This window comes from Nelumbo lutea, chromosome 7, assembly GCF_056320005.1.
Source record: "Nelumbo lutea isolate HS-2025 chromosome 7, American lotus-T2T, whole genome shotgun sequence".
Classification (NCBI taxonomy): Eukaryota; Viridiplantae; Streptophyta; class Magnoliopsida; order Proteales; family Nelumbonaceae; genus Nelumbo; species Nelumbo lutea.
The window spans coordinates 46,538,705-46,562,298 of NC_142690.1; the positions used below are offsets into that span (position 1 = coordinate 46,538,705).

Consider the following 23,594-nt stretch of genomic DNA (forward strand, 5'->3'; position numbering starts at 1 on the left):
ACACATGTATTTTGGAAGAAGATTAAAATTTAGGGATTTATTTTCGTGTTAGATTCATGTAGACAACGTATGTTAGGTATTTTTCCGTTTTTTTTTTTTGTGGAATATACAAAAGATTGGGATTTGGAATTTCAGGCTTATTCTCTCAATTGGGTATGTTTCTGGTGTTGTTTCTTACTTGTTTTGGTGGGTGCAAAATTGTTGGGAAGTATGATGGTTTGGATCTTATATTTTTCTATCACGTGGTGAATATCTTGTGATTTTTCTTAGGGTTCATATTTGGCATTTTTCCATTGCTGAACCTCTATTTATTTGTTTTTTGGACTCCGGATCTCCTGCTCACAAGAGCTCTATCCACGCCTACCCACAAAACACCACCTCCGTGCATTGGGAACATCTCCCCCTGCATAATAACATGTAAGAGGATGAGATGTTCCCAATTTGTGGCTGCGATGTTATGTGGGTAGGAAATCTGGACTTTGTTTTTTGCTACTGGAATCAGTTGGCTGATGTTTTCTGTGTTGAACTAAATCTATCATAAGTTGTTGATGGTTGTGATGGCAGATTACATGTGTATCCTCTATATATTGACTATGATGAAGGTTGTGATGTACTTGATGAACTTGAACTACATGATCTAATGTTGAGTTTAGCTGCGTGTCATTTGAACATTTGTTGGACCGCTTTCTTCCTTTTATAGTTCTATTATATGTTTGAAGGGGCTTAGGATCCTATTTAATAACTTATTTGTACTTTCTAATGAAAAATCTATAGGATTATATAATCCATTACAACTTACTTTTGCCCATGATGGTATATACTAGCCTCTTATTGTTATTTAGCTTTCAAAACTTCCAACAATGATCATTGTGTCAATAACAAGTGCTGTGGTTGAATTTAGTTCAGTTAGTAAATCTTTTATGGTAATCATACAGAAGTAGATTTTCTGTATATTTATCAGTACTTTCTGAGAGTGTTGGTGATGCTCATGATCGACTATAAGATCCTTGTGATGTAAAATTTTGCAGGAATCTGGTAGCCAACAACTTCATATTTGATAAAACAAATATAAGGTGAAATAAATGTTCTTGAACCATCTAAATTCCTATCCATTTTGTGCTTAATCTTCTAGTTTGTGTACACAGCATGCATTATATTATTGACTCTAGGAACATTATGATTTTGAGTGCAGTATATTCCCAGGGTTAAATTGCCTTCAGAAAAATTTTCCATGCAATAAGGGATTTCCACGTTGTAAGTAACATTCTTCTCTCTGTCACATGTTGTATAGGAGTTCCTCTTCCGTTAATATTATTTAACTTGATAAGCTTTTTACATCAGCAACTTCAAGATGACAGATACTTAAAAGAAGTGCAGACAAAATTATAAATAGTGCTTAAGAAACAATAAAAGAGAAAGAGAAAAAATGCTAACCATTTTTGGGTAAATTCACCATTATTTTGTTGTAATAGAGAGAGAATTTAGTCTGAATGGAATTTATAGCCTATCATCCTAAAGGCAATAAATGGACTGGATATGAATAGATTCTGTATCCAACAGGACTATTACATATCAAACTATCTAGTATAATTGATGTTTTCCTTGGATATGATTAGACTCAAAAGTCTCTTCAGAAATTAACACTTGGAAATACAATAGATCCATTATTTGTGTAGCCTTCTTATAAAGTCACATCTAGTCTTATATATATTTTCAAAAGAAAAAGTCACATCTAGTCTTTGTAAATGTTTTGCATAATGATGGTTTTCATAAGCTAATAAATTCAGGACCAGAAGACATAGATCTAGGGTCTGCTTTCACTCTGGTGTTTCTGATTCTTTTTCCTTCTTTTTTTTTTTTTTTTTTTTCATTTTCATGGTTCAATTGTGCTTTTTATTGATTATGATACGAATGCTATAGGGAAACTGATCCTAGGATCAAAAGTTTCCTATCCTGATGAAGTTAAAGCTGATTTGAAGTCTCTTTTTTAACCTTCATTCCTAATATTACTGGAATCTATTTTTTAAGGGTAATTAGGTGTTTCCTTATGGAGGATGTGAAAAAGGAGTGTAGAAACTTCTACCAGGGCTTGGAGTTGGACCAGGGGAGTACCAGATCAAGGGAAGAATTTCAATCTCCATTTAATGGGCACTGACTTTGATCCCAGTATGAATCACCAATTACACATCTGGGGTTCTTGGCACTTTGCCATACTGTGTTCTACCTCATTTTATTTGGATCTGATAATCAGATCTATCAGGAAGGTGTAGAAGCTTGACAGCCCTACTTGGGCAACGACATGAGTTAGCATGGCTATAGTTCGTGCTGAATTGCATTTCACAAGTTCTCACCCTGACAGAATATGATTCATATTGGATGGTGAGGATGCTAACAACCCAGCATTCATTAAAACCCTCCTTCCTGTTGCAGGTCTTGCAAATAATGGTGGTATATTCACTTGTAACGAACGATGTGATAATAAATAACATCAGCATGCCAACATTGTGTTTGGTGAAGAAAATCTTTCTGTCCTTATAAAAATGACTTATCAAATAAGAAGGTAACATGGATATGATAAGGAAAGAAGAAATTAAATTGGTGAAGAGAATCTTGTTTATCCTAATAAAAACTATTCTGTTGTCTTAATGAAACCATTGGTAAGATAAAGGAAGAAATTGAATTGGTGCAGAAGGAAAAAGACGGTGAGTTGATTAGTATCATAGTGGACCGTAGTTCTAATCCACCTAATAATCCTTTTTCAAATTATACTGATTATGTTGTAGAAATCGAGATAAAAGGTGACAGTCTGTTATGGATTTTCAAAGGTGAATCCATCTCAATCTGAGGAATTATGGGATGGTACCTAGATACCTGTAGGTCCTGTACAAGGGTTCTGTACTGTGATGGTGCTTCAATTTTTAGTGTAAATTTTGTATTTCATACCATATCCATCTGTGTCCTTGCTGTATGTGGGTAACAACATAGGATTCTACTGGTGGCATTCTCTATGTATATTCTGGTCTGGTTGGTCATGGGACTGCTATTAGGTTGTAGGTTTTAGCTATAGTACAGGAACTAAAATATGTACTTGTTGGGTTTACAAAAGATGAAAGTGTAAGAAGATTTGCAGATGATTATTAGCTGGATTAAAGGTGATACAAGATACATTAGCTAACAGAGCTATTGGCAAACGTGGCATCAAACCAGAGGAGCTAGAGCTCTTGCTTCTAGAGTGAAGATCCCATTTACTTAGATCAGGTGATATGAAAATGTATTAGCTGATAGCTTAGTCAAGTCAGGGGTAGGAGAGAGCAGAGTTGCATCTGGGGACTACTGATCTATATGGACTGATAACTTGATAACTTGATGTATTTTATATTGGTTTTAGCACTAGGGTGGTCTTCTTAGAAGAGACTGAGGATGTGCCCATATACCATGGTTTGTATTTCTCTTATACATGCACATCTCTTGACCAATCAAATTTGTTTTTTCACTGATAATAAATGTAAGAAAAATTTTAATTAGCTGAAGATAAGGTTTTCACCTATGCTACAAGCTTTCATGGCCAGGGAGAGAGGATAATGATAAACTAGATGAACAGAGTTCTGCTTCAGTAAAAGAAAATAATAATATCTAGATATAATTCTATTTGGGGAATCTTTCTGATCCATTATTTATTTTCTCAAGGGAGTATAGTTAGGTATTTGCAGAAGGAGATAGTTTCTGTTAAACATCCTCCTATTCTCTTTATGATAGTTCTTGTAGAACGAATGCAGTTGGTGCCTTTCTAGTAGGAAAAGTTATCATCCAAACTCAAGAAACTCATGGGTCATGGAGAAATGAGAATACGAGATGACTGATAAAAAAATGGAAAATAAGACATAGTATGAACATTCTCTGGGCTTCAGTGAGACTATCAATTATAAAATAATGGATGTACTAAAGTGGTCTACCACCATCATAATCAATAGAGATCTTTTCTTTTTCATTTTTTTTGCAACTAAGAATACTAGGCCAATAGAATTCATTCTCTATTTCTTCATTTCAGCCATCCATGATGGTACCATCCTGATTTTAGTACAAGCTTCAAGGTTCATTGTAAGTTTATGATTAAAAAAGTAAATGTACATTAATTGATACCTCAATTTGGTAATTGGAAATTATGATCATTGTACTTCATGCATAGAGATACATCAAATCTAATCTAGGGGTATGCATAAAAACCTTGTCTAGCATTTCTTGCTACAGGACTCAACTCGTCTCATTTTGCCCTACAAAGTGATGGTTGTGTGAGTTTGAGGATTCATCATAGTTTGAAATGAAGCTGTCATGGAAATTGTTTTGATCTTTTAATCTTTAGTACAAAGAAAAAAGAAATACTTTCTTCATTGACAGATTATAGAAAACCACAACATTCATGTTTAAGTGCACTAAGGTGGAAGCATTATAGCTGCCTTATTTTTTATTTGATTAGTAAAAATATAATATAATAAGAAGCAGAAAAGGGTTTCTGAAGCCCATTTATAAAGGACTATATTGAGAATATATACTATCTGAATATGGATATACAAGATTCACATCAAATTTACTGGTTTTACAGATGCCAACTTTTCAATCAAGTGTGGTGGTCCAGAAATGACATCTCCAGCTGGTGTAGTATTTGAGAGAGAAAATAAAACTCTTAGTCCAGCATCATATTATGTAACTGATACAAACAAGTGGGCAGTTAGCAATGTCGGGCTGTTTCATGACAGGCAGGGGGGAGATGTTTATATACAAAATACTTCAGCACAAATTGCAAATGCAGGAAATTTGAGCTCTCAATTCTTCCAAACTGCAAGGATATCTCCAGGATCACTGAGATACTATGGCCTAGGCTTGGAGAATGGAGTCTACAATATAAACCTACAATTTGCAGAGACTGGATTTGACAATGAAAGCTTACGCACTTGGCAGAGTCTTGGAACTCGTAGTTTTGATATTTATATACAGGTATGCATAATGGAATAGATATATTTCCTAATAACTAAGAATATTTAAGATTGTTCCTGCTCAGAAGTTCCCAGTAAATTGAACGTAGCATTTAAGAATATTGACATAACAACTAGCTCAACAATGTCCCTTTACCTGGAATGACTAAAATCACCAGTTATCTTTTGCTACATTAGACCATGTTTTGAAGCTCAATTTTTTATCTCCAACAAATATTGAATTAGCTTTACTCATGTAAATAGTTAAAATAATCACTGTTAAAAGTTTAAGTTTTTCTAGAATTAAAACTTATTGTCTGAGTTTAAAACAAGTGTTATGTTCCGTGGAATGCAGGAAATAGAATACATTTCTCCTTTTCAGCAATCAATCTCCCATCTTTCTACTACTCTATTGCTTTAATACCCTCATTCATTGCTACACAATAATTGCTAAGTATATATACATATAATTACATGTATCAAGACTAACAATAACATTATATACATCAACAATACATGTTGCTTGCATAGATTTTTTTGATGCCTTGGCACCTAGTACACTATGTCACTAACTAGGTGCCTATTTAAGTTTATGGCATCATAACGTAACCTCCGTGGAGACCTTATCACTTGTCTTGCCTACTTTGGTACCTAGGCAATGCCTTAACAACTATGCTCCTGATATGGCAGTTTTACTAATGTAGAACCAAATATTCCATGTTAAGCCTTCATTTATCAATTCTCCAGGGAAAACTGGAAGTAAAAGACTTTGACATACGAAAAGAGGCAGGTGGGGCCTATAGAGCAGTTGAGAAGGATTTGAAGGCTAATGTATCAGAGAATTACCTTGAAATCCATCTTTTTTGGGCTGGAAAGGGTACTTGCGCTATACCTCTAAATGGTTATTATGGATCACTAATTTCAGCCATCAGTGTTACTTCTGGTAATATATCACAAACTAACAGCTGAACTTTGATTTAAAATGTCTACCTATATGCATTAAAGTGCAATTGTTCTATATGTTGTTCACAATTTTTTTGTTAGATTTCATACCAACTGTAAGTGGCCTTCCACCAACAACTACAACAAAGAAGAAAAAGACTGGCTTGATTGCTGGTATTACAGTTGCTGCTGCAATTGCAAGCTCAATGTTAGCTTTCACGATCTTTTTCTTGAGAAAGAAGAGGTTAAACACCAATAATGATGAAGGTAATGTTAATTTCAGTATTGGTAATATATGGGTCTTGTTAGTCTTTTCTTAGTCCTAGTTGGGTGTCTTATCCAAGAAAAATTTAAAGGTTCATCTAAATCTTACTGACTAGTCACATTTAAATCAGATTATATCCATTTTCTGATTCACAACTTGGTGTAAATATTCTCATTTGGTTTAAGTTTGGAAGGTTGCACTCTAAAACAGGGACCTTATCTTAGAGACCATTTATTTGGGTTCATCAAATTTTGCTTGCTGTTGGTAAAAATAAATTGATGGTATTAGAGAAAAATGATATAAATACCTTAAAGAAAATTTGTGGTAGAATTTTGAACTTCAATAAATATTTGCAGAGATTCAAGCAATAGGTTCCAAGGCTACTATTTTCAGTTATGCTGATGTGCGAAGTGCTACAGAAGACTTTGATCCTAAAAACAAGCTAGGAGAGGGAGGATTTGGACCTGTTTACAAGGTAAGATATAATGAACTGACAAACTGTGATAATTTAACATCATGATCAAAAGACTTATTTGCTCATATTTAAGATAAAAAAATGGTTAGTTAGGACTGAAAAGCTTCACCAATGGACACATTGGTCTTATTTCTTATATTGGGTCAGGACAAGTAATTTTGTCTATATGTATTAAATCTATGAATAGTTGATATAGGAAAAATGCTGGTGATAGAAAATAGTGTTTGTATCAATATGTATGCCTATGAATATGTATTGCATGGGTCTGTGCATGTGTATGGGAATGGATTTGGTACTTTAATGTTTTGTTTGTTTTTTCTTTTTTTTTTTTTTTTTGATAAGTAAACAAACTATATTTTAAGAAGGAGAGGATCCCTCAAGAAGATAATCACAAAATCTATAATTCTAACTTAATATGGGTTGTGTCGAGCGATACAAAAAGATATAATACTACAAAATCCTTGTCCCCATGGTTGCTGAAATGATGACAGGAAACTCCAAAAAACTCTTTGAAATTGCAAGCCTAAAATATAATGTTGTGGAAAACCCAAGAAAAACAAATTCAAATGGCATCCAAAATGAAAGAAAAACAGAGATAAAAAGAAGCAAGCAAAGAGAACACACAAATTTATGTGGTTTGGCTTATAGCCTACATCCATGGGCGAAGGAGGAGCAGAAATCTACTATATAGTCAGCAATGGAGAAGGAATACAGAGTTGTGCACTCACAACCTTACTCACAGAAAACCCTAAACCCCAAATACACCCAAGGCCTCACTCTTCTCTCACAAGACAAAAACTAAGTATATAATAGAGAAAACCCCCGAAATACATAACTCCTTTTATAGGTTTAGCAGCCCAAGCCCTACACTTCCACCACAAACCACCATGAAATTTTGCCTTTGGGTGTTTCTCAAATTAATTTGGAGCAGATTCATGAAGCGGCTTGCCACAAAGAATTCATGGCACAAACATAACATATAATTAGCTTTTCCATCTTGGCTATCAGCGCATTTCCATCTTCCTTCAAATATTCTGCTATTGCATTCCAACCATAATGTCCAACAGACATCTTCAGGTGTCAACTGCCCCAAGGCCCTCCTTTTACTTAAGCCTTGCAAGGACCAGGCAACCAGGAAGAGAACAATGATTCCAGGTCCTTTCAGAGTGGCCCATATGCACCCAAATAATCTTAAGAAATAAGTCCAAATGCTGTAAGACTCCTTGCAGTGGATCAAAAGATGGTGCAGACTCTTCCATTAGTCTACAAAGATAGCAACAATTATCCAACACAATTCTCTTGGACACCATATCCAAGGTACATCATCTCCCTGATGAGCCAACAACACCTTGTTAAATGGCTTGACTGTGAATATCCCTGACTGTTCAGCATTCCTCTTTCCTCTATTCTGTGACTGTATTTGAGGCATCTCTAGGTTCAGTTCCTCCATGATGGCCAAAAGTTCATCTATCTCCCAGTCATGTAGACTTCTTCTGAGTTTTGTTGCTTAAACAACTTAGTCATCCGTCACTTCATAATAATCCTTGATTGAGGCATTTCTATCCATAGTTGTAACAAAAATTTGAGGGTAGACTTGGGATAAGGATCCCTAACCACACCAACATCATGCCAAAATTTCACAAAGTCTCCTTGACTCAATATTGAAAGAGGGACTTCCTATGACTTGTAAGAATTCATTCTGATTTTCATAATTCCTGTCCAAAAACTCAAGCCATATGAGCTTTGGGTGGGGGCACTTCCCAACCAAAGCCACTATCACCATGCTTATGAATTAGATTCCTCCAAGGATCTCCTTATCATTTCCATTATCTCCATAGCCCTTTTCTTAAAAGTACTCTATCCACGAAGCTCAGAGATCTTATGTTCAGTCCGCCCTTGTTTTGGGGAAAGCAGATTAACAAGATATAAAATGCAGCTTCTTCTCCTCATTCAGGCCATCCCATAGGAAGTCCCTCCTTATCTTTTACAGTGATTGAATAACTGAGGTAGGGGCTCAAAACATAGATGAAAAATAAATGGTCAAATTCAATACTGCAGTTTGAATCAAAGCCAGTTTACCACCTTTTGACAACTAGCCTCTTTTCCATCCTGCTAGCTTTGTTCTTACTCTTTCAATCACTGGCTCTCATAGTTATTTGGCCTTGTATTTGGCTCCTAAAGGGAGACCGAAAATTTTAGATACTTGGATGTAAGTGTGCTTTTACATCCTAAAGTTTGCTGCCAATTCATCAATTTTTGGAACATCCTCAACTTCAAACAGTTCATTTTTTTGAATGTTAATTCCCAAAACTGCTTCAAATCATATTGGTAGGCATCTCATAAATAGAATATTGGAACGCCTAGAATGGGAGAAGAAGATTAAGTCAGAAATTAAAGGAGGACAATGACATTGCTATCATTCTAAATTTTAGATCGTTGAATGTTATCACCTCAACCGTCCTATTGATCAGCCTACTTGGAGCTTCTGTGACAATAATAAAAAAAGGGTGAGAGAGGACCTTCCTGCCATAGACCTCTCCCCCCTCAAAAGAATCCAAAGGGGTTCTATATACTAAGATTGAGAATCTATCTGTAGAGAGACACAACAATCCAGCTCCTCCATCTGATAATGAAACCCAGTTTATGCAACTAGTCTAGGAAATTCCATTGGATATGGTCATACACCTTCTCCATGTCCAATTTACCAATCATCCCAGGCTCACTTTGTTTTCTTCTTCAACCAATGAGTATGTTTGTTATTAGTAAACCATCCAGGAAATGATTTTCCTCTACGAATCCCCTTGCGGTGGAGAGATGATTTTAGGACCTGTAGTCCTTCCTAAGCTGATTGGCCAAAACTTTGGCGATTAGTTTATAGAACCAATCACACTAATGGACCTGTAGTCCCTTAATTCAACAACTCCCTGAAGCTTTGGAGCTAGTGAGATGGTGGAATTGGCTGCATTGCAATTTCAGCATTATCATGGAACTCCTATAGAACCTTCATGAAGTTATTCTTTAGGAACTTCTGGCACTTTCTATAAAAGGCCACCAGGAACCAATATGGACTTGGGGATTTGTTCCATTTTAGATGTTTATAGGCTTGTAGTACCTCTACTTGATGCAGCAGCATGCACTTGGTTAGAGTTTGAGCCTCTTTGGAGACCCAAAAAGAAGTTAACAGATTTGAGGAAAAGGAAGAAATTGTTTGAATAAGGCTTTTGGCCTCATTCTCATCTAGAAGGAAATTTACAGAAGAATTGGTGAAAACTAAAAGTGGGGTCTACTTAGATTTTGTTATCTTGAAAGACATACTATTTATAGTAATTCTCACAACTACTCTTTGTAGTTGGATTAGGAAAATGTTGTTTAGGAGTTGGAGTCCTTATTTAAGTGTCCTAATGGGTTAGTTATGGATTTGTCTTAGTTCTAAAGCATTTAGGAGTTATCTTGGGTCAATTTCGTAACCCAAATTGGAGTCTGAAAGGGGAAATCCGAGTTAACAAATTGAATAAATAGTCATTGTAATTGGATTCAAGAAGAGTGATTTAATGAAATAAAGATTGGTTTAGTGAATTCTGCTTGTTGCCGGAAGTTTTTTTTTCTTTCCCCCTCTTTCTTTCTTTCTCTCTCTATTTCTTCTTGTAAGTGATCTCTCTTTGCTGTTCTCCCTAACAGCAAGAGCTCACCTCTTTCTTCTAATTTCGTACTCATTCTTTGGTGCACAACAAGAACCCTATTTTCTTTTCCCTTCATATTTTTCATCTCAAATCACCCTCACAGCCCGCCACCATATCCTAAATTAGTGGGACCCTTACCCATCCTATATCACTACCTCAAAACTTTTCTCCAAGATGTCTCTTGTCTTTATCTGATATTCAGTTGAAAGCCATCCTTCTAGCTTTGCTCTAGTTATATCATGGGCATAGTTCTTTTAGAAGTCCATGATGGCCCAACATACCTCCCTTTTATCCTAATAATGATGCTCCCCGACCTGAAATCTGGAAATGATATTACATCTCCTTTTTGCATTTGCAATCTTATGAAAGAAGGCTGCCACCTTTGTTGAGCCATTGAATCCTTGACTTGTGACAGCATGAAATTTCGTCTATATTGGCTTAGTCTCGTATATTCATCTCTTGCAGTCTCCCTCTGAAACCTTTCTTCTGCTGATAATTCACTAATTCCCTCGTCATCCAGCTCACTGATTCTAGCCAAGGATTTGGTACTTAGGTAATTTGGAGAATTCTAAGAAAACTAGGAATCTTCCATGTGATAGAATGGTTGGGTCCAAAAAGGGTCGAAAATGCTGAACTCACCATCCTCTCTATTTATGAGGAAAATTTCAGCCTAAAAGCCAATTTCCACATCTTCAAATTACACCTTTCTTATAGGACTGATATTACTTGGGGGAAAGCTCCAATACAGAGGTTGTGTGCACTGTAAGGTCCAACATGGAATCGGGGGGTGGGGGGACACATGACCAATCCAGAGAGTCCCCTATCTGGTGATAGTTTTGATCAGAAATATCATCCCTCCATGTGGCAGAAAAAGGTAGTGTCATCCAGACCAGAACCTTACCAGATCAGGCTACCTTTCCTTGCCACATGTATGCCCATAAATACAATGCATGTGTTTGGTTATAGCTGGCTCTCTATTAAAGTCTCAAGCTGGTTATAACGGAGACCTTGGAACAAGCCTAACCTTCACCAGGGTTGGCAGAGGTGGAGCTTTTCTCTCTCTTTTTTTTTTTTTCACGGGGGAGGGGGATAGACATGGATGGGGCCATGAGGGGGCCCCATGGGGGAGGAGAACCAAGTGGGGAGGGTTGGGAGGTAAGTGGTTTATGGGAAAATGCATATGCCATACTTATCTTAGGATCATATATTTTGTATGAAGTTTGAAATGTACGAGGAAAAATGTAAACAGCAATGCTTCATGATTTGTTGTCTTTGAGTCTGATGATAAAAGAGAAAAAAAGAACAAAAAAAATGTAAACAGTAGAAAAAGAAAAAGAAATATATTCCCAGTTTACCAAAGGAAAAAAGAAAAAGAAAAAGAAATATATTCCTAGCTTACAAACGGAAAAAGAAAAAGAAAAGAATATCCACTTCGTTAGCTTTAGGGATGTCAATTGGTTGGGCTTGGTACAGGTCTGACTCAACACGAACCCAACCTAAAATAAACTAGCCAACCCAAAGTAACTTTGACCTTAACCCAACTTGGTTGAACAAGGATGAAAAATTGAACCTAATCCGACCCATTACACATATAATACACCGATAATTGATTAGTTATACAAATGTTTCAATATTGCAATGTCAACAAGTTGGCCACTTTAACCTGACCCGCTGACATCCCTAATGAGCTTAAATATGAGTCAATTAAACATACATAAAATGACTTCTATTACCCCTCATCATGAAAAGTAATTATGAAAACAAGATCACCTTCATTCTCACACCATTCGTAACAGGTGCTTGGTTATTCTTCATATATTTAGTCTTCTTTCTCGTTTCTTGCTTTATAATTTTTGTGACCTTAGGAGCTGTATTCGAAGTAGTAGAGAAGAGAAGAAGACCTCTGAAATGCTGTGAATGTCGAACTAAATAGCTCAGTCGACAATACTGTTATTTATATTAGAATGTAGTACAATGATACAAGGAATTACTGGAATGCCCCTGATTAGTGATGGGACACCCAGACAACTTAAAACATTAAACAGGCTTAGGCCCATTAACACAGGCCCAGTACAGGATAACTTAAACTTAAGTATAGGCTAATAAGAACTCTTATCAGCCGCACACTCATACATAAAGAGACTTCAATCCAACACTCCCCCTCAAGCTAAGCATGGATATCAATCATGTTTAGCTTGCCAAGTATGTCCCTGAACTTTGCTGCTGCCAGCCCTTTAGTCAATACATCTGCAATTTGCATCTCAGATGGAGTATAAGGCACACAGAGTTCACCCGAGACAATTCTCTCTCTAACAAAGTGTCGATCAATCTCAATATGTTTTGTCCTGTCATGTTGCACGGGATTGTTGGCAATGTTGATGACAGCTTTATTGTCACAATATAGCCTGAGAGGACCTTCAGCCTTAATGCCAAGGTCATTAAGAAGAGTTCTGAGCCATAAGAGTTCAGCAACCCCATGGGCCATAACTCGATATTCTGCTTTTGCAATTGATCTAGCCACTACATTCTGCTTCTTACTGCGCCATGTGACCAAGTTTCCTCCCACAAATGTATAGTAACCTGAGGTTGATTTTCTATCTCCAACAGATCCAGCCCAATCTGCATCAGTGTAGGCTTCAATTTCAAGTTTACTGTTTTTTCTGAATAGAATTCCCTTCCCTGGGCAAGTCTTCAAGTACCTGAGAATTCTTTCAATTGCTCTCATGTGAGGGATCTTTGTTGAGTGCATGAATTGACTGACAACATGCACTGCATAGGCAATATCTGGCCAAGGGATAAGTATATCAGCTTTCCTACTAATATTTGATATCTCTCTCTATCACAGTAGTCCTCACCCATTGATTCTTGTAGGCCATGGTTCTGTTCTATTGGAGTGTCTGCTGGCCTGCATCCCATCATGCCTGTTTCCTCTAGGAGATCTAGCACATATTTCCGCTGACATATGTAGATTCCTTCTCTTGATCTAGCAACTTCAATCCCAAGAAAATATCTCAAATTTTCCAAGTCTTTGATCTCAAATTCTGAAGCTAGGAACTTCTTCAGTCTCTTTGTCTCTTCCAAGTCATGTCGGTAATCACCATATCATCCACATAAACAATGAGAACCGTAAGCCTGCTATCCTGTCTCCTTGTAAACAAGGTATGATCTGCACCACTTTGAGTGTACCCCACTTTCTTCATGGCCATACAAAGTCTCTCGAACCAACATCATAGCTTGGTGGAGGTTCCATGAATACCTCTTCATGAAAATCATCATTTAGGAAGGCATTCTTCACATCCAGCTAATGAAGTTCCCATGAGAAATTTGTTGCTAGTGACAATAGAACCCGGATTGTGTTGAGCTTTGCTACTGGGGCAAAGGTTCCTTTGTAGTCAATTCCTTCCTTTTGAGTAAATCCCTTTGCCACAAGTCTGGCCTTGTACCTCTCAATTGACCCATCCTCCCTGTGCTTTACTGTAAATACCCACTTGCACCCAACAGTGCCCTTCCCCTTTGGCAGGTCCACGAACTCCCAAGTTCTTGCTTTCATTAGGGCTTTCATCTCTTCATTCATAGCTTCTTTCCACCTTGGATCAGATGCTGCCTCTGAGTACCTAGAAGGAACACGTACAGAGGAAGAGCAGACACAAAGGAGTGATAGGTAGGAGATAAATGTGAGTAAGAAACAAAATCAGCTATGGGATGCCGGGTGGTACAAGAACGGACAGGCTTACAAAGAGCAATAGGAAAATCCAAATCCGAAGTATGTGAGTCAGAATTACCTTGAATTGCAGAGATAGATTGATCTGAGTCCAACTGGTTGCAGTCATGAGGTTGAGAGCCCTTTTTTCCTTCTGTTGTGTGTAAGTATCTCCTACTATTGCCTACTAGAATCTTCAGGAGCATCCATTGCATCAGGAGGAGTAGTTGGCACATTTGGAGCCTTATTAGGTTAACCCGGAATGTCACAACTAGGAGTAGTGGAAGGTGATGGAAGACCTGAGTCAGATAGGGGAACAAAAAAGGAGGGAGAATGAGAATCCTCTTCCAATCCACTAGTCTCCCCCTGAAGAGGATTCTGAGAAGACTAGAAATAGGGTTGAGACTCAAAAAAGACTACATCTCTAGTGACATACCTTTTCTTGGAGATAGGATCATAACACTTGTACCCCTTTTGTGTAGGAGAGTACCCCAAAAATATTCCCTTTGTAGCCTTGGGATCCAACTTGGTTTTCTTTGGATCCTTCACATGTATGAAACATATACAACCAAAAACCCGTGGGGGAAGAGGAAATTCTAGAAGAGTGGGACACAAAACAGAGAAAGGGGTCTTCATACCCAATACCTTAGATGGCATCCGATTTATTAGGTATGGTGCAGTGAGTACAACTTGAGACTAGTATTGCTTAGGCACTTTGTGCTGGAATAGTAGGGCTCGAGTTGTCTCCAATAGATGTCTGTTCTTGCGCTTAGCAACTCCATTTTGTTGAGGGGTATTAGCACAGGATGATTGGCGTAACATGCCAGCATCTTCCATGAATGAGTTCAGGGATTTTTCATAGTATTCAGCAACATTGTCTGACCGGAATTGCTTAATCTTCTTATCAAATCGTGTTTCAATCATCTTGCAAAAAGCCATAGTTATCCGTGGTACTTCATCTCGTCCTTTTAACAGATAAATCCATGTGCACCGAGAATAATGATCAATAAAATTGATAAAGTAACAGAATCCATCAATGGAAAAAATGGGTGAAGGTCCCCAAACATCAGAATGAACCAAATCAAAAGGAGCTTGAATTTCATTACTGGAAGTTGGATACACTGTTCTACATTGTTTTGACATTTGACACACATCACAAATTAAACTCTGACTTGGAATGCCCTTAAACAATTCGGGAAACAACATTGCTAATGAAGAGAAAGACACATGACCTAGCCTAGCATGCCACAGGTGCAGCCTAGCTATTGACTCCACACTTTCCGGACTAGTAGCAGTAGAAGCTTGTAGGGCTAAGTCGATGTCTGCATCAAAATAGTAGAGGCCTCCATGCTCATGACCACTCCCAATCGTTCTCCTCGTCAATCTGTCCTAGAAGACACAATGAGTTATACTGCAGTTCAAATTTTTTGTAAGCTTTGAAACAAACAAAAGATTTGAGGTAAGACTAGGAACACGTAGGACTGATTTAAGAGAGAGGTCCTTGCTTAGGTTAACCACTCCCTTTCCAGAGATGGTGGAGAAAGACCCATCATCCACTCTCATCTTATCCTGGCTAGACAACAAATGATATGAAGAGAATAAGGACATATTTGTCATATGGTCAGTTGCACTAAAGGCAGAGACTGTACCTGATCTGGCAAGAGAGGTGGAAGCAAAATAATTGTTTTTTAGATGGGCTAATGCCCGGCTGAGAACCTCTACCTCACTAGCCGTGAAGCCCAAAGTACCAGGTCCAGAGGAGTCAGCAACCTGCCCTATGGAGGAAGAAGACACTGTTGGAGTACATTGTGAGTTGTCACCACTGTTGTTGTTGGTGGCAAGATTCCCACTTGCCGTATGACCCTTATGTTGTCTCTTGTCCTTTCTCAATGCAGCTGGCTTCAGATGAGGATACATGACCCAACATTTTTCTTTTGTATGTTTCTCACCACCACAGTGGGTGCACTTGAGGGACTTCTTGTCTGGATATCTGTTTACCTTAGTGGAGACTAGGGCTGAATGTTCTCCAGATAGTTTAGTTGACTGTGTCTGAGAGTCAACTTGCATCTCCTTTCTCCTGACTTCTTCATTTCTCACCAGGTAATAGACATGGTGTAGCTCTGGCAATTCATCTCCCTTGAATTTGTGACCTTATACCCTCATACACTAGGTCTAGGTCAGCCAAAAACTTGAAGGCTCTGCTCTCTTCAATTTGCTTATCATGTCTCTCCTTGTCCCTGGCATTTTCCCAATCCAATATCAAGTGATGATCAAGCTCTTCCCAAAGGCCTTCCAGAGTTGCAAAGTATGTTGCAACCGTCATATCTCCTTGCCTTAGAGCTGCAATGTCTTTGTTCAGTCTGTAGATTCTAGCATTGTTCTTCTTCTGGCCGTAGATCTTAGATACCTTTTCCCAAATCTTAGCAGCTGTAGGGAAATGATGAACAGTTCTGGCAACCCGAGGAGTCATGGAGGCCAGCAACCAAGACATGACTGTGGCATTTTCCTTACGCCACACGGGCATGCTCAGGACTGCCGACTTCAGGTTCCTTTTTGTCCCCATCTAAATAACCTGTGAGATCACGGGAAGTAATGAAAAGCCTTGTTGAGATGGATCACTCTCTGAAGTTATACTCATCCAGCAGCACACTTGTAATCTGCAAGCTGTGCAGATTAGGGTTTTCCAGGTTTGAGAACCTTGCGGCAGGTCTGTTATCTCTAGAGGAAACTTCTCCGGATAGTGAGGACATCCTGACTTCAGTCCTAGAGTAGATGGCTCTGTTTAGAGCTGGCCGAAGTGTTCACCGTGCTGGACAATCAGGTGCTGGTAGGTCGCAAGGTAGACTTCACTTGAACTGAAGTAGTTCGTGTACAGCAGCAAGTGAGAGGTTTTGGGCTGATAACCGACCTGAAATTAGGGCTCTTTACCACTGTGCCGTGCAAGTCTTGCTGGAGCTTCGAAGCTGCAACTGTAGAAGAAGCTCTCTCCCTTTCGGCTAGTGCTAGGACTGCTGAAATCAGTCCTCAACTAGGTTTGTCCTATACAGACCTCTCTTAGTAGCCAAATAGCTACTATTTTTTGGAAATAACCTAATAGGACATCTGCTTCTGGGTCTTACTTCCCTTGAGCCCTACAACCAAGGGAAACCCTAGGTTTGAACTTGCTTTGTTCTCTTACAACCCTAGGTTTTCACTGCAGCAACCCAGAAAAGAAGAAAGAAGATGAAAAGACAGCAAGAGAAGAGAGAGTGCGCCGGCTGAAACCAGGGAGAAGCTAATGCTCTGATACCATGTGAGCTTAGGAGCTGTATTCGAAGTAGTAGATAAGAGAAGACGACCTCTGAAATGCTGTGAATGTCGAACTAAATAGCTCAGTCGACAATACTGTTATTTATATTAGAATGTAGTACAATGATACAAGGAATTACTGGAATGCCCCTGATTAGTGATGAGACACCCAGACAACTTAAAACATTAAACAGGCTTAAGTCCATTAACACATGCCCAGTACAGGATAACTTAAAACTTAAGTATAGGCTAATAAGAACTCTTATCAGCCGAACACTTATACATAAAGAGACTTCAATCCAACAATTTTCTTAGATATCTTTCTTAACCAGATATTATTTACATTGCTTTCCATAGATATGTACTTAGCAATTATACATGTTCCTTTTGCTGACTTGTGTACTGTTTCCCAGGGAACACTTGCTGATGGGAGGGTTGTTGCTGTGAAGCAACTTTCAGCAGTATCTCACCAAGGAAAGAGTCAGTTTGTAACAGAGGTTGCCACAATATCTGCAGTGCAACAACGCAACCTTGTGACTTTGTATGGATGCTGTATTGAGGGAGATAAAAGACTCCTAGTTTATGAGTATCTTGTAAACAAGAGCCTTGATCAAGCACTCTTTGGTATAAACCAGTTGCAAAACTCTATACTTTCTCATCTATGATCTCAATAAAGTTCTTTGTGAGGACTCATGGTATACTTTGAAAAATCATGTTTATCCAACTGCTGTCACTACTTTGTAGGGAAGTGTGCTATATATCTAGATTGGAAGACCCGCCATGAAATATGCTTGGGGACGGCGAAAGGTCTAGCTTATCTTCATGAGGAATCAAGACCTAGAATTATACACAGGGATGTCAAAGCAAGTAACATTCTTCTTGGTGCTGATTTGAACCCAAAGATATCGGATTTTGGTTTGGCCAAGTTGTATGAAGACAACATGACCCACCTCAGCACTCGTGTTGCAGGAACAATGTAGATCTCCTCTAACCATTCAATTGCATTATTCTTTCCATGCTACTGTTTTTTTTCTTTCTTTTCTATATTTTTCTGTAATATATATCAAAAATAACATCAGACTTGGTTTGATGTCTTTGAAGTGGCTATCTTGCACCAGAGTATGCCTTGCGTGGGCATCTGACAGAGAAGGCTGATGTGTTTGGATTTGGAGTTGTTGCTCTGGAGATCCTCAGTGGGCGGCCAAATTCTGACCCAAGTTTAGATGAAGAGAAGTTTTACCTTCTTGAATGGGTATGGAAATTAGCAAATGATATACTAATCATTGTTGTATGCCAGCAAAATTTATATGGTACTTGATCCCTTCTCAACATAACCATTTTCTTTAATCTTGTAGGCATGGAATCTACATGAAAAGAATTGCGACTTGGAACTTGTTGATCCAAAATTGAATGAATTTGATGAAGAAGAAGCTCGTCGAGTTATAGGAGTAGCTCTCTTGTGCACTCAGGCATCGCCAACGCTTCGTCCATCCATGTCACGTGTTGTGGCCATGCTTTCAAGAAAGACTGAAGTGAGTGCTGTTACAAGTAGACCTGCTTACTTAACCGATTGGCAATTTAGTGATATCACCAGCAGCTTTGCAACTAGCAATTCCTCTACAAGTATCCCAATATCAACATCACCAAATCCAAGCATTATGCCTTTTTCAAGCCCCTCTCCACCAAAAGGTGCTGAATCATTACTCCATGATACCGTTGAACAAGATCCAAAATCCACAAACGTATGATGGTCCAATGCATTTTATAAAAATACTAGCTCAAGCCGACTGCATTGCATAAGTGAGATAAATGAATGTGGGGCTTCAAAAAAGAAAAAAAAAAGGATAAATGAGTGTTTTGTATTGGGGGATGTCTTCTTTCATGGTAGTTCCTCTTTTGTTTTAATGTATTAATTATATATCCATTGGTTGCCTTATTAAGGCTCCTTGGCCCCCCTCTCTGCCCTTTTGGAGATTGGCTGTTTGTATTTTCTCTTTTCTTTTTTTTTTGTCATTTCCAATAAGATCTCTTATTACTGATCCAAGAAAAACATATATGAGAGAGAAGTCGTTTTGAATGATAAAATAAGATGACAAATTTGACAATGTCCGATTATATTATTATCTTCTTGGACAGGAAAACCCAGATTTTGTTTTCCACATTAATTCCAAATGTACTTGGTATCCAAATGTTAAGCCACAACTAGGCCAGGATAAAACCAATAGTAAATTTCTGAGGGAGTAAGGTAACCTTTAAAGTTAAAATTAGTTCTTGAAAGAATTGTTCCAAGCATGTAATTCAGTAATTGTAATCTCTTCCTTTCAACTTTTAAGCGATGGGAGAGCCAGATGTAACAAGATTAGTGCACGAGTAAAATTGAAATAGAGGTATTGTTTCTAAAATACTTATGCAGGTTCTTAATGTTGTCAAGAAGGAGACGAATCATGCTTCAGTCATCCCATGGGGTTTCTCTCAAAACATTGATGATGGCAAAAGCTTCTCTGTACTGTGTTTGATTGGCGATGTAGAGATATTGGTAGATGAAAACAAGTTGACAACCAAGGAATGAAGTCTGGAACTTGTGTTTGGTTGGGTAGGAAATGAGAGAGGTGAAATTCTCAAGGAGTTTCACAATTAGGACCCTTTATTACCCTTAACAAACTCACGAAATCACTCATGAAACTATGCTCGAAAACAATCTTAGATCCTAATCAGATGTTATAATCTTCCTTGTCTGAGAGAGCATTTCATGAAGGAAATAAGTATACTGACCCCCCACTGAATGGGGCTAAATTATATCTGGAACAGCACTGTTGTGTTGCAAGGTCACCTTATTAAAACCTCGTAAGGCCACCTCACTGAAGCCTCACGAGGTTGCTATGCTAAAACCTTGCGAGATCACCTCGCTTATTGTTTAGGCCCTACCCTGTGAGCATGACCTTAGTCTTTGTTAGAGTAGTGAAGTTGACTCCTAGCCCTTGGCCACTGCCAAACCAACCCACAAATAAAGATCACAGAGAAAGTAAAGAAGGCTAGAAGAGCCCCACTAAACGTCGCCACTGGTCAGAGGAGGGGGAGCAGAGACCTTGATGCCTTTGGCAGCCTCATCAACAATCGCAACTGAAGCCAAAGGAGAGTTAGGGATCACCTTTAGCCCGTCAACATCGAACTCATGCATCACTTGCTGGATGGCCCTCTTAGTGTCCTCGGTCCCATCTAGGTAGATCACAGAAGCATACTCGGCGAGGGCATGCTGGTACTCGACAGACCGCTTGAAAGCCTCCACCGCTTCAGCCTCGCCTCTCGGCCTTAGATGCCCACCTGTCCACCTCGACTTCCCGTTTATCAGCCTCAGCTGCCTACTTGTCCTTCTCGGCTACTCATTCCTTGGCCCGCCTTGCCTTCCAGCTAGACTCTATGGAGAGGATATCGAGATGAGAACTCTCCTTCCGCGGGCCTCTTCGTGCAATCTGCCGGCCTCTTGTCGCCTTTGGCTGCTGTCTTCTTGTCATCTTCAGCCGCTGGCCTCATGCCCTTGTCCCCTCGATTGACAGGGACTTGCTGTGCGTTCCCCCCGATGGAGGGGCGGGAACCTGGTCGTTCTTTATAGGCTTCCCCTCGGCCGGGCCCTTCGGAGTTTGCCCTCCGGCCTTCTTCTGGGCCCGAGCCCTCTACTTGGCCCGCGCCTTCTCTACCAAGAGCTTCTTGGCGTCCATCGGTACCTTTGTAAATAAACAAGAAGGCGCTAATATACCAAGCCGAAGATAAAGGGAACGTGTTAAAAAAAAACTACAACACCTCTCCTACCGAGGGGAGCAAGACTGAGCCCCACGAACACCAGTGGGAGTTCCTCCTCCACCAAGAGTAGGGCTGGACTCTTCCCAGAACGAGTAGGTGAGCTAGATCAGTAGCCTCCTTGTCCCGAAGCAGGGGGCACTCTTCTCCACCATCAGGCGAGCCTCTCCCCATCCCGACTTGAAAGACCAACCCTCGGGGCAAGATAGGAAGAAGAACTTACTCTTCCAATTGTGGACGGATGAAGGGTTGTCTATGGGCTTAGTCCTACGAGGCTGGAAATAGTAGATACTGGCCTCGGAAGTATGCTTCCTTAGCATGAACATAGCTTGGAAGAGCTTCGGTGTCAGCTTCACCCCTTGAAGCCAAGCCACTACCAGCATGGCGACCATGGTCCTAAGAGCGTTTGGGTACTAATTGGATGAGGGTGATCCCATACCACCTCAACAGCTCGGAGATTAGAGGGTGAAGGGGGAATCTAAGGCCGAACTAGATGAAGTGTTGGTAGACGCAGATCTCCCCATCCTCGGGAGTCCACGGCTGATCACCTACATTGGGCACCCTAATGGTGTAAGTCTGAGGTATGAAGTATAGCCTAGCTAGGGACTTAATCTGATTCACATCCAGAGAACTGTCAAACTTCGGACATGGAAGACCAGCCCTGGCCACCCCTTGGGCATCACTTTCAGCCACCATCCCTGGGGCGAGATCTGGGGTCTCCTCCCTCTCGGCTTAGGGGGACCCCTCCAGCTCCCTCGGCATCACTGATGTGGTGCTCTCACAAGGAGGGTCACTGCCTTAGTGGCTGCCCTCAGCGCCCCTAGAGGCTATCCTCTCCATTAGCACCATCACCTCCCACCGAGGGGGGGATGGCTACCGAGGAACCTGGGGAAGAAGGGGATGAAGTCAAAGGAGAACTCCCTTTCGAGCCAATCGGAAGCTTGCAACACTCCGAGCGAGAATCAGAATGAGACATGGTGAAAAGAATTACCTAAAGATGAAGGGAAGGAGGAAGATGAGGTGTGTTGGAAAATTGAAGTTCTGGGAGCAGTGGTTCACTCGAATGCGAGGTTGCCTAGAGACAAATGGCGGAGAAAAATCGGGACTAAGGCCCCTATTTAAAGAAGAATGAACGATTAGATCTTGCCGAATCCAATGGCCAAGAAACCTCTGCTTCCATAACCCAACCGCGGCGCACCACTCGGCGCCTAACCTCAGAATACGAAATGACAACCAAGCAATGACTTAGATTGCGACAAATCCAACGGCCGTAGGGACCTCCGCATTAGCAACCCAATAGTGTTGTATCCCTAGGCATGCACCCTCGAAAGATGAAACGACATCCCGGCGAACCAATGGACCTAGTCACCGTGACCTGCTGGATCAGGACCTTTAACCTGGCAAAGGCACACATCGACCTACCTGGAAGGCCATTTAGCACACGGAAGTCTCACCTAGTCTTTGAATCTGTGTTGGGCGCGGTTCCCACGTGCCAGCCCGAGATGCCAGCGCCGCATGCACCTTCGAGTTGCTAATATGAGAAGGCATGGGCTTGGCTCTCTCGAGGCTCTACCGCTTGACCTTCCTAGAAGGCTGAAGCATTCTAGCAACCTTGTCCCTCGCTCGTGAAAGATGAGCCGTGCGAAAGCACGAGAAATTCAACGCCACTGTAGGGTACCCCTTAGTTGCCGGGCCCACTGAGGCTCACCATTGCTAGTCTCCTTGGCCGAAGCCGAAGTCTCTGCCTCGACCTCAAGAATGAGGGGCAACTGATGTAGGGTAACCTGGCCCAGCCCATTACGAGTTGGAGGGCCCAACTCACGGATTCTAGCCAGGGTCCCGTTCTAGCACGACAGGGGCTACCCTACTCCCCTTGTACGGAGCCAATAGCGGAGCGCCCCACCATCCCCTCTTCTCCCGCTGACCGCCCTCGTACGAAGCTCATTGGGGGCATCCATATCCACCAACCTCTAGGTAGTTCAAGTATAAATACAGGGTACCGCCCTCCAGGTAAAGGATCCCTAAATACCAACTCTAACTCTAAACTTAAGTGAATGACCTTACCTCCTAGGAGCCTAGTGCATACGAGCACCCTCTTTAAAGCCCTTGTTTGCACCAGATCCCTCTCTTCAACCCCCGTACTAACTTGACCATCGCAGCCTCTGCCTCGGGTTCTCACATGGGGTCTCTGACATATATTGTCTTGCAAAACCTCTGACTACCAGGGACTTCACCACTTAACCGACAACCCTCGGCTATAAGCCATCATCTTCTACGGTACTCAGAAACGATCCGCCTCGACTTACGGCTCTTGGCCTCGGCACACCGCCTTAGTGTTAGATAGTCTTGTATGCCCTTAGCTTCAATCGGATTTGATGTACTTTTGTTATTTAGTGGAAATAAATTAAAGTGCATGTTTGATTCATGTTGTTTGGTATAATTCTGTGTAAGACCCTAAAACTGGACACTTATAGAAACT

The 23,594-nt window shown here is 40.2% G+C and overlaps 1 protein-coding gene across 2 annotated transcripts in view; it reads left to right on the top strand.

Annotated features, from left to right (window-relative positions):
* LOC148846255 (putative LRR receptor-like serine/threonine-protein kinase At1g56140) overlaps window positions 1-19,443 on the top strand; it is a 35,249-nt gene extending 15,806 nt beyond the window's left edge. For both annotated transcript variants that reach the window (XM_088954463.1, XM_088954465.1), the window contains 10 exons: window positions 1,029-1,073; window positions 1,193-1,254; window positions 4,601-4,992; window positions 5,718-5,913; window positions 6,015-6,179; window positions 6,534-6,652; window positions 17,734-17,944; window positions 18,065-18,296; window positions 18,422-18,572; window positions 18,676-19,443. In XM_088954463.1, coding sequence (XP_088810589.1) covers window positions 1,029-1,073; window positions 1,193-1,254; window positions 4,601-4,992; window positions 5,718-5,913; window positions 6,015-6,179; window positions 6,534-6,652; window positions 17,734-17,944; window positions 18,065-18,296; window positions 18,422-18,572; window positions 18,676-19,068 — 1,966 coding nt within the window. In that variant the 3' untranslated portion in view covers window positions 19,069-19,443. The remainder of the gene's footprint in view (window positions 1-1,028; window positions 1,074-1,192; window positions 1,255-4,600; window positions 4,993-5,717; window positions 5,914-6,014; window positions 6,180-6,533; window positions 6,653-17,733; window positions 17,945-18,064; window positions 18,297-18,421; window positions 18,573-18,675) is intronic.
* The last annotated feature ends 4,151 nt before the right edge of the window (window positions 19,444-23,594 follow it).